This window comes from Pteropus medius, unplaced genomic scaffold (genome assembly GCF_902729225.1).
Source record: "Pteropus medius unplaced genomic scaffold, Ma_sr-lr_union100, whole genome shotgun sequence".
Taxonomy (NCBI): Eukaryota; Metazoa; Chordata; class Mammalia; order Chiroptera; family Pteropodidae; genus Pteropus; species Pteropus medius.
Window position 1 is genome coordinate 2,334,595 of NW_024347732.1, and position 16,774 is coordinate 2,351,368.

The 16,774-nt window shown below is 42.2% G+C and overlaps 1 protein-coding gene across 1 annotated transcript; it reads right to left on the bottom strand.

Moving 5' to 3' along the window:
• Positions 1-647: 647 nt before the first annotated feature.
• Positions 648-12,498, bottom strand: GEM (GTP binding protein overexpressed in skeletal muscle). Its single transcript, XM_039877146.1, has 5 exons — positions 12,345-12,498; positions 10,561-10,900; positions 4,385-4,461; positions 3,429-3,633; positions 648-1,987 (listed from the first exon to the last, which is right to left on the bottom strand). Exons 1-5 carry the CDS (start codon positions 12,363-12,365, stop codon positions 1,710-1,712), a joined length of 921 nt encoding a protein of 306 aa, XP_039733080.1. The 5' UTR covers positions 12,366-12,498; the 3' UTR covers positions 648-1,709.
• Between the last annotated feature and the right edge of the window lie 4,276 nt (positions 12,499-16,774).

Consider the following 16,774-nt stretch of genomic DNA (forward strand, 5'->3'; position numbering starts at 1 on the left):
CCACGATTTTCACTATTAGTGTATGTCAGATTACAAACTCAGGAAGACAAGGAGGTGAGAATGAAAGAGGGCATATGTAGGAGCCAGAGAAGATGTGAAAGAGAAACACCAGGAAATTCCATTCCAGCAAAACAGTTACACACTGCCATTGGCTAGATGCCACACGATTAACGTCAAACTGTATTAATGTCAGAGAGGAGAATTTGGTTAAAGCCTTGCCTGTATAGATCTTAGGCTAAAAATCATCAGTTTTCTTTTTTTTCTTGTAATCCTTTATAATTTCCTCTAATGCTTTAGTCAAGCTTAGGACCGTGAGCCTTCAGGGAGCAAAGCAAGACACATCTGTTCAGCCAGAATTTGCCAAACCAAAGTAAAACATCAACCTGGCTTTTACTACAACTTAGAATTTAGATGACCCCAAATATTTCCCGATCGTATCTGCCAAAAATAACTTTGCATTACTGTGAATCCTGGTTGCAAGAAGAGACGTCAAGGATACTTTTTAAACAGATAAAGACTGGACTATTGCTAATAAAAAGAAGTAAAATAATAAGTATATTTCTTTAGAATGTGCTTATTCTAAGAGCTATATCAAAACATGTAATTATAATCATCTTGGTTGGGGAGAAAAAACATTTAAGAATGTCTTTTTTTTCAAAGATTTTATTTATTAAAAGACATAGAGGTAAAAATTTACATATTCTGAAAAAGATAGAAAATGGTAATAAAATGGACATTTTTCTTATTAAGAAATATGTCATAGATATGTTTATCAAATGATATTATTTTGCAAAATAACAATAAATAGAGCAGAGCTGTGGCATACAAGAGTTAACTCAAAGTATTATAAGTATTTATGTTTTGTATTTTATAAAAATTCAGACCTTTGATTATATTTTTAAATTTGGCATTTTGCACTCTAGGTTATCATTAACTTAGATTTTAAAAATATTTTTATGATGGCCCTATGATTTAAAAAATAATGAAACACAAAAGGTGGTTCGACTAAATAGAATTTGATTAAAATAATTTCCCCTGAATAAAAAATAATAAGACACAAAAGTAAAGATATAATTTTTAAACCCATAAACCTATGTATGAGTTCCCAATTCTACAAATTTTTGGTTCCCAGCTGTGAGCATTGAACAAGAATTGTTGGCTAAGCTTTAGTTTCCAGCAAGGTCCATCATTTCTTTTCACAGCTTGATGGAGCGATAATAGTCATAATCATGACAAGCCCAGTTCTTCAGTCCTAGAATGTAAGATACAAAGAAAGTTCTCCCTCCTTTAAATAAACCCTTTGATGTGTTCCTGTATTTGTTTATGACCCATTGGCCTCAAATTCACATATCAGAACACTGGGAAAAATTTTAATAATGAAAAGTTACTGTTCTAGGCATTCTATTGTGGGTTTCAATTCTCTACTATCCAAAGGAGAGAGGAAACACATGTGAACACCAAACACATCCTCTAATGAGTCTTGGGTGTTCAAGTAGCAAGATCAGGCTTTTCCTGTAAATAAATATTGACTCTTTACAAAGATCTTTCATTTCCCATGCATTTTGTTGCCCATGAGGGTAACACAATTCCCAGCTGTACTAGGGGAAGCCACACCTAACAATACTTAAGGATCCAATCTAATATAGATTATCAGTCCCAATGGCCCTCAACGACATCCATCAGGGGGACATCTGGGTGGCTCTGGGTGCCTAGAGCACCGAGAGGTCATGGCAGGATTTAGACTTGAGCTTGAAGGCCATATTCTTGTTGTTTTTGGCCACAATCTTGCCCCAGAAGCGCCTGGCTTTCCTGGGAATGCTCTCCTTCCTTTTCTGGTAGGCCAGCCGCCGCTCATTCTTCTCTTTGCTGTCCCGCCGAAGGCGGACCTGCCGCACGATACCCTCAAACAGCTCCTTCACGTTGTGCTGGACAGCCGCAGAGGTCTCAATGAACTTGCAGTCGAACACCACAGCACATGCTCTCCCTTCTGGGAAGGGGAGAAGGAGAGAAGAAAGTCAGAGGGGCAGCAGAGTATGATACCACACCATACATAGCTAAGTTGGAGGACTGCTGACTTTAAATGGTCCTCAAGGTAATGAGTATCACGGGCGATGAATGAATATAGGAGGCAACTGTGACACATGTCCTCTCAGGACATAAATAGAAGCAAAGAGTCTCACAGGAAGATTCCTAGAAGCTGGAGAGATGGGCTTTAGATCTGGCCTACCAAATTCACTGTGTGAAGGTCCTAGTTCATCGAATATAGTAAGATTTATTATAACAGTAAAAACCGTAACTTTATTTATTGCACTTACTATGTGCTAGTAACTGCTTTATAAACATTTCTTAATGCTCACAACAGTCTTGAAAAATACATTATCCTTTAGAGATAGATGAAGAAACTTGAGGGGAGGGCGATCTTTTAAACACCTGAGGGAGTGCACAAAGCCAGTAAACGGCAGATGTGAATCCAGGACTGCTTTATTCTCAGTATTACATTCTTAACTCTCCTCTGACTCAGTTTCCTGAACTGAAAATAAGAATGCTACTACATGGCTCTCCTCTCAAAAAAAATATTTTTTTAAGTTTTGATGAGAAATTTTGAAAAAAATTTGAAGACATCACAAATATATGATTCAATTACAGAAAACTATACAAACAAGCTTTTCTGAAAAAGTCCCAATTTCAAATGTTCCATTGTGTTTAATAATCATGTGTCCAAGTTTTGATTTGAAAAAGTGATCACTGTAGACACTTAAGAGTAAGACATTCCCAAACTAATTGTGTCCATTAAGTCTTTAATGTTTCTTTTCTCTTGAGCAGAGTCTGGCAAAGCACTTGGGTATCCACTCAGTATAAAGGAATTACGCCTAAACTAAATGTGAAAAAAAAATGTGTGTGACATCATCAAACTGATGTCTTAATTGAAATTTAGGATGCAAAGGGTGAGGGGTGAGGAGGGTTTCTAGGGTCTACAGGAAATAGAGGCAGCCAGAGTAGAATACTTATCCTCAATAAAACTCTTCACCACAGTTCCCTTAAATCAGAATTCCCATCCTTCTTGGATGAAGATGCTACTTCCACTTCCCTGAACTCTTGAGATCTCCCTAGAGAATAGAAGGAAGCAGGAAAAAAGGTTGGGAACTGCCAGTAAAGCCCTGAGCATGATCTCTTCCTTAAAAGAATCCCAGGGAAACCCTTGTGGGTGGGGAGATTGGAATCCTGCAGGTAGACAAGATGGATGAGGGAGCAGCACCCAGCACAGAGATGACCTAATAGGAATGTAGGATTCTCAGAGTATATATAAAACTCCATGTAGCATTTTAATGAATCCAGCTTCATGAAAGAGGAAGTGAAGAATACCTGTTTGAAAGAAAATGCAGGTGAACCAGAGATTGTTTCTATGCCATTAGCACCACTCCTCTTACCTGAAACAGACACTTCCCGGCATCGCACCAGGTCACTTTTGTTGCCAACCAAAATAATAGGAATGTCCTCTGTCTGGCGGGCCCTGCGGAGCTGGATTCGTAGCTCAGATGCCTTCTCAAAGCTGGTTCTGTCTGTGATGGAGTAGACGATCAGGTAGGCATCACCGACTTGCATGCAGTGGTCTTGGAGCCATTCGTTCTCCCCCTAATGAAATAAGATCTTCCATGAGCACAGGTTGGCCTAGTAAATGAGGCATCAATTTACAAAGAAACAATACATGTATCCTAAAGTACCCTTGCTGATGTGAGAAAGGAAGAGAACTTATTCTAACTCCCATAATGCCTGCCAGACCCTAAAGTACTTATGCCAAAAGACTTTTACTGTCCAATTCCTCCTACAGCTTGACTTAATAAAGTACACAATGGCTCTGCCAAACATTATTTCCAATTTCTATCTAAACTACTGAAAATGAGCCTTATCTGACTTCCAAAAAAACCCCTTTGGCCCATCCCAAGTGATAAAATTAAGAATTCTTTCATGAGAATAGGAAGGTTCTCAATAAATAAAAAGTCTAGCACATATGCACAGAAGCCCAACATCTTTAAAAATCAAATGTTGAAGACTAGTATTGAGAATGTCAACTTCAAGTAATATGGTTTTATACAGTTTAAAATTATCATTCATACTTGCTGGTACCTTCCCTAAAACAAATATTTTTTTTGTATTTTTGAACAGAATAAGAGCAAATCACTGCAACTTGCTTGTTATTCAGAGCTCATTTGTGAATCACCTGTTCCTTAGAACAGTGTCATACTTCAAAAATAAAAGCTTTTAATCAAGAAAATGAGCCTGCCTCATCTGGAACACCAAAAAGGGCAAGGTCATTCTTGCATCGAACAGTCTGTTGGAAGGCAAACCCTGAAGGAATTTATAGAGCGCTCTGGGCTCTGTATACCTTATTTTCCCACATGTCCAGGAGTATGATTGTTGCACTTTCCCCATCCACAATCAGTGTTCGCTCATATGTATCTTCTAGAAAAGAAAGCACAGTGGTATTGGAGTCAAGCAAATAGATAAAAACTTTTATATAAGACAGTCATGTAGAAAATCATCCTAGAAAATAAATGTGCCAAATAAGCAATTAATTATATAAATGTAGACCAAGGCAAGTTGCTAATTTTTATCACCTTCAACAACATTCTACGAATATTCCTCCACTACTTACTAAGTGGAATGCCTAAGTTCGTTGAATGTGTATCACTAAACGAAAGGCATTCATTTTCCTCTTTCTTAAACCTTTCATTTAGGAAAATCATTTGAGTATAAACTCACTTTAGAGTTTTTGACTCAGATTCAAGCTCTGATGCCATGAAAAAACACTAATTGTCCAGTGGCACTGTAAGCCCCGTTCGTAAGCCTTACATGGAAATCCACTGCACCTTGCAGTTGGGTGATTACTGAACATTCACTGGCAATTTCAGCAACTTTGAGCTCAGAGACATTTCTTTTGAGACATGCAAGAAAACAAATCTTGAGACTATCTCTGTTTCGGCTGAAAAAAAAAAAAATACAGTTCCCTAGGCATAAACAGGCTTCTTTCTCTATCTTAAGTACAGCAGAAGTGCAGCCTTCAGCTCTCTACGTGGTAATGGAAACTTTCCTCTCTGCACTTGAGCCCAGGTCAGGTGTAGATGAAGGGTGAACACAGTGCAATGAGCCAGAGCAACTCGAGCCCAGGAAAATCGGGCAGACAGAGATTGAATTAACTCAGATTTTTACAAGAAGGATTCCATCAACTCCAGACAAGTGGGCCCATCCCTACTCTATTTTCACAATGAGATTTCCTGTTTTGAATTTCATCATTTGAAACATAATTTTCATAATGACTTTTGAAATCATTTTTCTTGCTGTTCCTTTTGCCTAGAATCTGTTCCCTCAAATATTCAGAAGATTTGTTCCCTTACCTCCTTTTGGGGAAGGTATTCCTTGACCATTTATTTAAAATTGCAATACTTCATCCCTCCTAATATTCCTTACTCCCTTCCCTGCTTTATTTTTCTTTGTTGCACCTACCCCCATCTAACATGCAATCCATTGAACTTACTTATTGTATTACTTTTTGACCCTCTCATCCCCTAGAATGTTAAGGCAGAGATTTGCATCTGTTCTGTTCACTGCTATAACCTCCAGCACCCAGGACAGTGTCTGGTATATTGCAAATGCTCAGTAAATACTTATCAAATGAATGAATGAATAATACATACAGCATTACAACTGAGCACAAGCAAACCTAAATTGGAATCTGAGTGCCATTCCCTATTAACCAGGCGGCTGTGGATCACTTATTTAAGCTCTCTGGGCCTCAGTTTCTTCATCTGTGAAGTGCGATTGATAAGAGTATCCATGCCTTAGGGCTGTGTAACAATTACATATATTAAGCCTGGATACAAAGTAGAAATGCAGTAAATGTTAGCCGTTATCACTTCTTCAGATGGAGGCAGTTGGCTCTTGCCATACTTGGCATTTTCTACTATAAGTAAATCCTAGCTTAAGAGCGCTATGCAGGGGGAACCAGGACATTCTTGTTTTGTAATAGTGAGGAGTTTCTAAAAAGCATTGTTCCTGGTTTAATGTTTCTTCATCTAGGAACTGGGAAAGAAAGGAAAAACATGAACAAATGAGAAGTTAACCAGGGATGGCTCTGTGTTTCTGTCCGCTTCCCCACCTCCTTTAGGTATCATTCTTCTAATCAATGGTGATTTTTAATGCCCCATTGGGACATTAAAAATCTATTATGCCTATCATGTTTGCCTTCCACAATATTCAGCATGAATAGGATCACAGTGGGACATATAATTTGGCTTACTAGAGAGTAAGGCCTCATGACCTCAACAGGCAAATTTATACAACCAAATGGTTGTAGAAATCAGAGCCTAAGCAGATGAGGAGGTGCGGGGCTGACTGCTCGAAGTTTTTTCTCTTTTCTCTGAAAGCCCTCCCTGCACTCAGAAAACTCACAAAAGCACTTTCTCTGTACTCAGCCCATCACTCAAAAGCATGTTCAAGGGACTCCCTTGAATCACCAAAAGTTTGAATACAAACATACTGTATTCCAATAGCTAAGGAGAAAAGCAAACAAACTTTCTCTTGGTTTAAGTAAGATCAGAATAAGTCCAAAGATAAAAACAGACTAAGGACAGTGTGAAAGTAGAGCCAAAGTGTTTTGCTGTTCTGGAAAGTTCCTGACAGGATCATTCTGTCCAGATTTACTTCTGCCTGAAAATTGTGTTGGAAACTCCAGAGCCTAAAACAATACATCTCCACCCTGCTTTGTGCATATACAAACCCCACACCTGGCCTCTGGCTACATACAAGCACACAAAGCACACGAAGATCCTGCTTGACAGCCTTCCACAGGCAGGAGAGGGCCTGCCTGCCTGCAGTCAAAGTTCTAGATTCTCTTCTTCCCTAGTCAGTCACCCTTTAGCTTTTTCAGGTGCTAATCAGGTGAAGAGAGGGGAGATAAAAGAAATAAAATTCTAGAAGAGTCCTTTGAAATTTGCTCTGGGTTAACATGTGTGGAGAAAGGGTTGAGGCCCATGGGCTTGTAACCTGGGTCTGGGGAAATCCTCATTTCCCCACTGCTCTTGATAAAGGCTGGGGATGTACATTCACACTCTGTATATCAAGAGAGACCATTCTGCTGGGGCTGGATGGAGTTTCTATGATTGGGTGATTATGGTCACTAGCCATTTTCGCTGGGCTAGTGTACTTCATTTGTCTTTCCTCATGTGACCCCCACTGCACTTGAAGGACCCTCTTGCCCAAGACTAACTCAAGTGCTATGTGTGGAACCTGCACAGGTGTTCTCTACATGCTGGAATCGGCTCCTGCAGTTCTTCAAAAGTTCCGAGGCTCCAGCATCCCTCTCCCCAAAACCTCTCAATGGCTTGTGGCTTTCATAGCCCCATGGATCCCAAGGAACCCTGGAAGGAACACCTGCTCTAAGAACACTGTCCTCTCTCCTCTGGAGGCTCATGTCTCCTCTTTGTATCTCACTGGGCCCCAGTTAAGAGTGACCAAAGTGGATGGGGACTTCAAGCAATCAAAAGTATCAGTTTTGAAAGATAAGCCCAGGGAAAGAAAATGGTTGATTCAGAATTAGCTCTAACTAATGTTTGTTTTGTACTTGCTATGTGCCAGGCACTATGCTACATGCTTAATACATGTTATCTCCTTTAATCCTCTTAGTACCCTACCAAGTAGGTATTATCCCTATTTTACAAATGCAGAAGCTTGAGGAGTGTATCTCATCCAAGAGCATCCAACCAGGTCAGTGTCAGAGCTGGAGTCCAAACCCACATCACCAGACTGTAAATCTAGTGGCTCATTTCGGTACTTCCTGTGTGCATGTACAGTGCCTTCTTGCCTATCTCAGGGCTTCCAAATCCTTAGAGTCCAGCTCAGAGACCACCTTTTCTATTCACCCTTTTCTGCTTTCTACAGCCAGAAGTAATATTTTCTCCTCTGAATTCCCACAGCACTGTCCTTGTGCTTCTTTCAAGACACTCATCACACCTTATCTTGAATTATAGTTGGTGTATATCTGATCTCTACTGCATAGATTGTAAGCATCTGTAGGGAAGAAGCCCCACAACTCTACGCGTCCCACAATGCTTCACCAAGTTCCATGTTATATGTTCAGTAACTGTTCAGGGATGAAGAATAAATGAATAAATGAATGAACAGCATTAAATGTGTACACAGTCATAAGATTATTGCAATATAACTATATAACATTCATCTTTATTAGGAAAAATAATGATGAGAGTATTGTGTCATTTTTTTTCTGATAGTCAGTTAATGCTGAAAAAAAAAAACGATGTAGGTGTGTGCCTTGGAAAACCCTCCTCTGGGAAACATAAAGCCACCCAGTGATTCCTATAGCCACCTACAGATAAGGGATTAATCCTAGTCTGTATAAATTAAGTTACTCTAATAGGACACATTAGATAGGATGGGTCACCTGAGAAGCTTCTTGTTGTCAAAGATTCCCTACTTGAAGAGACAACGAAAGGAGTCTCCTCTCCACCCACCTTAAACAGAGGTTTCCCTGCCTTCCTAAATCCCAGATACGAGTTAGTCTTTGGAGATACCACCCTCTACACAGATGCCACTCCACTCTAATCGACAAACACTTTTGAAAGTCTGCTATCCACTAACTTTTTCAATTCCTCCCTCTTAAAAAAATAAACAGAAACTCTCAATTGATCACTTTCTTATGTCAATCTCCAAAGCACTTAATTGTTACTTAAGGTCATTATGAATTTTGGCCTGCTCTGAATTTAGCCATTGACACTCAGCTACTTCCTAAGAGGTCATGCCATATCTTATTCATCACTGGGGACCAGAGAGCCAGGCATGTGACCAAACACAGCAGAAAGTGCTGTCATACTTAACAGCATTTGGATGTTAAATCCAAGGGCTGCAGGGTACAATGAAGGAACACAGGATGTGGGTTCAATCACGACTAGGTTTGAATCCTGGCCATACCATAGACTAGCTTTTTCACCCTGTGAAAGTCATCTGACTTCATAAGCCTCGATTTCTTCACCTGTAAAATAAGAATATTAAGTGCCAAACTGGTTTAATTTTTGTGAGAATTATCTAAAAAAATGATTGGAACTACTTAGCACAGTCCTGGCACATAGCAAGTTCCCCACCAACAGGAGAATGAGAGCACTGCTAAACTAAAATGATAAAACCCTGAGTTCGAATCCCAGCTAACCCAGTAGGTGATTCTAGATAAGCCACTTGGTATCCCTGAAACTCAGTTCACTCATTTGAGTATAGAAATTTTGTGAGCACCAAAATAAGCTGTAGCAAATATAGGGCACCCAATAAAGTCCCTCTCCCATTCCAAATGAGCATTCTAGATATTAGTTCTTCCCTTTCTCCAACAGTGACAGCCATTCACCAGCCCTTACAATGAAAGAGAAAAGCAATTGTACAACCTATCTCTCCGTTGACTCTTGCTTAGCTATCATCCCTGAGATTCCAATGTGAGAGGAGAAATCGATTTACAGACCAGTTCGAGAACTGCCTTATGAAGCAGTGAACTGCCAGCCACTGGAGACAGTCTAGAAGAATAAACGCTTAGTGGAAGTGGGCAGACAGTCCTGAGGAAGGAGCAGGATTCCTACGCAGCAAGTACAGGGCAGAACCAAGTCACCACTAAGGTGACTTCCTACTCTAGAAGTCTGTTATTCAGCTGTGAGTCGCAACCGAGAGTACGGACAGACCATGCCACTTGGGCAAGAACTGGAAGGTTCTTTCTTCATTTCTACAGCTGCAAATAGGGACATGCAGCCACCCTGGTCATGCATGCTAAGATGGAGGCTGTGGCTGAAAGACACTGTATGAATGCCATTGACTAGTAGGATCTTCGTATCATTTCTCACAATATAATGCTATGTTTTACATGTGTTCGAAACATAAATGCATTTTGGAAATTATGTCACCTCAAATCAGTTTTGGAAATAGGCAGTGCTTAAATAATATTTTAAATGAGACTGTACAGGGAAAATTATCTTTAAAAACTGTAAGACTATACAAACATATGTATCATCGTTATAATTCAAAATATTTTAAAATATTATATTATTTCAATTTTACCAATACAGATTTTAAACTATTTTACACCTTCAGAAGATTCTAATATTGGTGGAAATAAACTAATGAAGCAGTTTTTCCAATCTGTTTTAGGTATAACCATTAAAAAAAAAAAAGCTGTGTCTACACTGAGCTCTTGAAAGATCCAGGTTGGAGTTGGCAAAAGCCAGAGGTGAGAGCCAGTCCAACTGGTTCTGCTCTCTTTAATCAGTGTCCCCCAGTCCCTTTAGAACTGGAATCTAAGGCATTCCCATTCTAGCCCAGGTTTTATCTATGAGCATTTTCATTTTCTTGTCCCGCAGGCCTGTGCCAGGGCTTTTCCGGGGACTCAGCTCCCCAGCCGGGGCCAAGAATGCATAATCACAGTTCCCAGCTCTGCAGATAAATGACCCACCTACTTGTTCTTTCTGCCTGGACAATTGCTGATGGACAGAAGCCCACTGGGGCTGGGCCACCTACCTCCCAGAACTTCACAGTCGCTGTCCATGCTGTCATGCACACCAGCAAAGATGTTGGCCAGAGTGGACTTGCCCACCCCCTGCGCCCCTATCAGCACCACCCGGTAATAGGTGTTCCCTGACTCAGAGGAGATGACTGAATCCGTGGAGTCGGAGGACCAGCTCCGGCGGCAGTGGTCCTCAGGGGCAGCAGAGTGATGGTTGCAGTGGCTGTAGTGATAGGGCTCTTTTTGAATGATCAGATGCCTGCCATCGGCTGGGATGCTCCAGCGCTGCTGCTGTGGCTGCATGCCCACAGTGCCCTGGCGCATGGTGACATTATTCAGAGTCATCATTGGGTCCTGAAGAGCAAAGCAGCCAAGATGTTAGCATTAGTAAGCATGAGCAAGCGCTCAGGAGGCTAAAGCACACAGTTAGTCATCAGTGATATTCTATTAGATGGGGTGAGATCCAAAGAGTCCTAACATAAGGAACACCAATGAAACAGTCCCCAAATCTAGGCTTTCAACTAGTCTCACACACATACACACACACACATTATCACATGACACACATGCAAGCCGCAACACACACACACACACACACACAATTAGTAATCAGCTCCTCAGGCACACTGGCATCTGCAGAGAAAAAAAATACCGTTAGCATCACCCACTGGCCTTGAGGTTCCTCCATCCTCAAGGAAACCTTGGGATCCCACTCAGAGCTGGTACAGAGGTAGCCAGAAGGAACCACAGTCTTCAGAGACAACTTGAAAATCAAGGAGTTAATGGAGCTGGGGATCAGCAGGCCAGGTTCGCTGCTCTTGTCTAAACATGGCTCTTGACTGCACTAGCATCCAGTGGGCTTTAGTGCCTTGGTGGGAAACACGTGGCAATGACATCACTCCCCCTGGCTGTATTGGACAAGCACTTATTGGAACTTCCATGTTTAGTAAAGTTGCCCTGATGCTCTCTAGCTGCCTGAATAAGCTATTATATGCGACTGGGTGGGGTGGGTGGGGATTCTGTTCAAGGTTTATGCCTCAGCTCTGCTCTCTTGCCCACAGATATCAGTTTAAACATCCCAGCCCCAAGCCTTGTTGTTCTGGCAGGGAAATGACCTGCTCACGTTCAGACCTATCAAATTTGCAGCGAAAATGCTTCACTTTTATTAAACGACATCCGCTCTGAGAGTTCTTTAATTTAACTCAGATTTCCACCCTCTTGAAGCAAATCAAGGCCAAAGACTCTCCTAAATGACATTCAACAACTTGGCTACAACTTTCCCTTTGCAAGACCTCCTCCCCTTGCACGGAGGTGCGCTCTCCCAAACTGCTTGAGATAAAGTAGAAGCATTCTCATTTTAATCAGTAAGATCCACTCATGAGAATGAGAAGCGCACAGACACTCCCCTCCCCACACTGGCCCCACGCTCCACACTCCAACACATCGACCTCTAGACAGGATGTCCGCCCGGTTTTTTACTTTTACAAGCAGCGCCTCGGTTGGCACATTTCCATTCATACAACAAAAACATGAAGTATCACTGAGGGCTGCCCTCTGACCACTCAGTCTGTAGGAAGAGGTGACCCTCCTACTACTAAACTGAACTGAGGAACCTGCTGATGACAAATGGCATTCTTTTCACCTTAAACTCCGCCCTACCCGGAAAACCAAGATGCCGAAAGCATGTTCCAGGGGTTCAGTTCTCAACATAGAAAGTTTTTCGGGCCGGGAACGCCCACTCCCTCCCCAATCATCCCCCGGCGGCGGCGGGAGGGCCAGTCCAGAAGCGACCCCTTACCTGGCTGGGCCAGGTGGGCATCTGGGTGTCAGTGCGACGGTGCGCGGGTCACCGCCGGGATCCCGGGCCGCAGAGCGCAGGTGCTCCCGCGGAGCTGCCTTCGGTGTAGCGCCCGCAGCCGCCGCCGCCTGGCGGTTTATAGCGCGCCCGCCCGCCTACCCGCACGGGGCTTTTCCGTGACGTCAGCACCCCCGCCGTTAGGGGCGGCTCTGCAGCAAACTCCGAGTTGCAGCTGTCTTGCTAAATCAGTTCCTCGCAGTCATGTGACTCTCTCCCCTTTTGAAAAATAACGACAGTTCAGTCCCGGGTTCCTTTATTTTGATTTATTTTATTTTTACCAGGTGGACGCAGGGAAATGGAAAAATACACTAAATGCCACTTCATCGCGCTTCCCAGCAAAGCACTTGCGAGCTTGTAGGGATAAAGGACGGAGACAGAAGCAGAGTTTGAGTTGCTAGCCCAGCTTTGCCAAAAACAGGGATCAGCGGGCTCGCGGAGATTTTAGCCTCTAGGATGGAGCTGCAGCCACTTTGAGAAGCAAGGGCTTGTGTTAGCTGCATCTTCCGCAAGGACAATAGCCTCTGCCCGCCTCCTGTCACATTCTCTCCGGAAGTGGGGAGAAAGAGTGTCTTCCACTACTCTGAAACTTCTCTAACACGGATCCAGAGAGATGGGGCCAGAGAGAGGTGAGGAAAGGGGACAAGACCTTAAAAGGGGCAATTTTGAAAAATAATTAGGTTCCACTACATTGTAGTACATGTTGCCGGCCCTCCTGCTTTGGGCCAGGATGCTGAGGTTCCTCAAGCGGGGAATTTAATCAGTGTCCCAATCAGCAACATCTCTGTGCCAGACTGCCTGCCATAGCTGGACCTGGACATGGAGCCAACAATGCCTCCCAGCCATGGGGTGGAGCCCTGAGCTAGTCACTGGGGCCCACATCCCCAGAGAGATTCCCCTGAGTAAAGGGCACAGAATAATAACAATAACTACTACTACTACCATTTACTAAGTACTTCTGAGTACCCGTACTTGGTAGATACTGTTAGGCCTCTCTATTACCTCAATCATTACCACAGTTCTGCAAGGTGTATTTATTGTTACTCCCATTCTATGGAGGAGAAAAATGACACTCGGCCACAGAACTTCCCCTAGGTTACACAGCTGGTATAAATGGCAGAGTCAGGATTCAAAACTTGGTTTACCTGACTCTTTGCACTACACCACCAGCTGAAAGTTTTCAGTGACCTCTTTCTGGGAACATGGGCATCTCCCAGACGCTGTATTTGGAGATGACACTGGCCTTTTTAACATCTTCTTTTCCAGCCATTTTCATCTCTGAGTTGGCTGGTGGCTCTAGGAAGCAGCCAAAGTCACCAGCATCTATTCAAGTGGCCAGACTCTACTATGAGTAGAGTCCCTTCAGCTATCTTGCAGTCAGTTATCTGCTCTGGGGGTTATCTAAGTTACAGCTGCTGAGACCTACCAGGCCCCAAGCTGGCAAAGGTAGAATCCATGGACTTTAGAGCTATTTTAGTTCTAGGTGACCTGGCCCAACCTCCTACTTATTTTATATCTAAGGAAACTGGGACGCAGAGGGGTAACTACCACTGAGTTTGTACATGGCAGAGCTGGAACTAGAAACTGGGTTTCATACTTTCCTGGATGGTGCCCTTCACTTTGATGATTTTCCTTCTGGGCTTAGCCAGGAGGGATGGCTACAGATGTGGGGAAAGAAGAAGTGTGGGGTTGAGGAGGAGAGAGAGAGAAAGAGAGAGAAGTTATGAAAGAGAGAGAGATCATCCAAGAATATATAGACTCCATGCTAAAACGCATGTAAAGTAACTTGTGGATGATCTGCATTTCAGAAATATCCATGCTTTTTCCATGCTGAGTCTCCTACTCTGTCAATTTGGTCTCGACAGAAACGTGGGTAAAAATTAAAAATCAGAGCTTATAAGCCTATCATATAGCCTCTTGATTCTACTTTTGCCCATTAATAAGAACCTAAATCTTCACACTAATAACAACCTAATTCTATGCCTAGACAATGTCCACTATGAACTATTTTTCATTGGTATATGTAAGGCACACAAAGAAAACAAACTCTAAAATTGGGGAACATTCAGCCCACTATTGATTGGGTGACTAAAGCCATGTTGTATTTGGATAAAAGAAACTCCTTTCCTAAATTTTCTGTCTCTCAAGAAGCTGAATGAGAAAGCAACAACTTAGGGAAAATTTCAACTGAATGACAGTTAAGTTTGAGAGAATGTTTAGACAAAAATCACACACACACACACAAAAAGCATATTTGAGAGCCAAATTATATCCAGAGGAGTCTCAGCTACCTTGTCCAGGATTCCAGCTCACTGGAACCATCTGAGGTTATGGAGTAGAAGAAAAAAAGGTGGAATCAGGGCATTGGGAAGGTGGCAAGTTCTGAAGAGGAAAAATGCCAGAATATTGTAGTCTCTTGTATGAATTATTCTCTTCATAATCCTTCTGCCAGCAGTTGAAGGCTTTCTCAGGTTCTAGCTAACACAAGGAAGAGGATGGCTAGGAGACAGAACTCAAAACAACAAAAATAATATTTAGTGAACTCTACACATGCCTTATCTCAGTTAATATTCATCACCACTGCATTTATCCATGTTTCATGGATGAAGATGTTGAGGAATGAGCAGAAATAACTTGCTCAAGGTCACAGAGCTGGTAGGTAGCAGAGCTGTGCTCTCTGGGGCCACAGTCTCCACTACTGGTCTATTTAGAGTAGGGAATATACTTCAGCCCTATTCCCACACTAGCCCCACCTCAGCCTACTCCCTTCCTAACTCCCCTCGAAAGAGAAGTTTTTATTTGACTGAGAAAATGCTCCAGAGAATGGCAGTTTTGCAGTTCCTTTTATGTATTAGAATTAAAGGAGAGGTATAAGGAGCATTACATGAAATCCACAGGTGATAGATTAAGGGGGTGAGAGAAAGCAAAGCAGGGAAATCTCTGGGATTAGATAAAAAGTAAAATGGAGAGACAAATACTTTTTTTTAGTTGTTGGGTACAGGATAGTTAATAAACATTTACAGCACATAGAAATGGTATATGGGGAACAAGATAACAATGAGAGGTTCTGTGGTCTAGTGCTCTGGTACCTGAAGTTATGCCTTCAGTGGGTCTGGAAAGAAAACTATTCCAACATTTCAAAGAAATGTTATCCTAGTTGCATAAGAACAGTGGACAAGACTCACTTAAGGTAAAGACTGGTCTTTGCTAAAGAAGCTATAGGACATGACTACCAACTGTGACCTGCCCTGCTGGTCAGATCACCTGTATAATCAGATCACCCTGTGTGGTTACTTTTGGTCACTGAGTTTGTCAGGCCTACCACGTGGCCCCCTGAACTTGTCAGGTTTTATTTCATAGCCCATTTTCTGTTCACAAATTTAAAAAGGAATGAGAGAGGGAGGAAAAGGAAAAAGGTAGAGAAGGAGGAGTAGAATCTTCAACCAGGGCTGTGAGTTAGGGCATCAGGAACTCACACAACCATTAATATATTACTTTGAATCTTACCCCTTGAAAACCCGAGGTCCAGGATCTGTACATCTGTAATTCTATCCTAAAAGCAATAGAATCACTCAATCTTCAATTTACCATACTGCTTCGGCTATACTGTAGACTCACACAATCATGGTCATAATTAACCATGCCACCAAATCAATGCTACTCAGTGGTAAAGGTGACACTGTTCACATGTCCTCCCTTTTCTACCAACAAAGAGGTAAAATTATAGACTAGCTGCTGAATAGGCAACAAAATTAATGTTTTTTAGAATTGCTTTTTAAATGCTTTGCATTTTGATGCCATTAGGCAAGACATGCTTTCCAATCTCCACAGTTCTCACTATTCCCTAATGCAGGGATCCCCGACCCCCAGGCTGTGGACCAGTAACCTTCTCATGGCCTGTTAGGAACAGGCTGCATAGCAGGAAGTGAGCAGGCAAGCAAGTGAAGCTTCATCTGTATTTGCAGCCACTCCCCAGCGCTAGCATCACCACCTCAGCTCCACCTCAGATCATCAGGCATTAGATTCTCATAAGAGCACCCGGTCTCTAGTGCCAAAAAGATTGGGGACCGTTGTAATGTATTATACTCCAGCTAGCTTCTCACATTTGGATTATCTACCAGGCCCCAAAGGCATTTGACTTTGTGACCCTACAAGGGCTGAAAAAAAATATGTAAGGGTTTTAGCATCAGAAAAGCAAGTTCAAACCTAGGCCTTTCTTCTTCCTAGCAACATGATGCTGGGGATGTCACCAAACTCCAGAGACTTTGTCTTCCGTCACTCAGAGAACTAAAGAGCTACTGAGTGTGGAAGTGCTTTATTAACTACAGAGCACTGTGTCAATGCAAGTGATTATGATTATGACGCAGGAGCCA

Coding starts and splice junctions, on each gene's coding strand:
- GEM (XM_039877146.1), bottom strand. CDS start 12,365: ATGCCCACCTGGCCCAGCCAG. Junction 4,462..10,560: donor CGACTGTGAAGTTCTGGGAG/GTAGGTGGCCCA, acceptor TTTCTTTTCTAG/AAGATACATATGAGCGAACA. Junction 3,634..4,384: donor TGGACATGTGGGAAAATAAG/GTATACAGAGCC, acceptor TTATTTCATTAG/GGGGAGAACGAATGGCTCCA.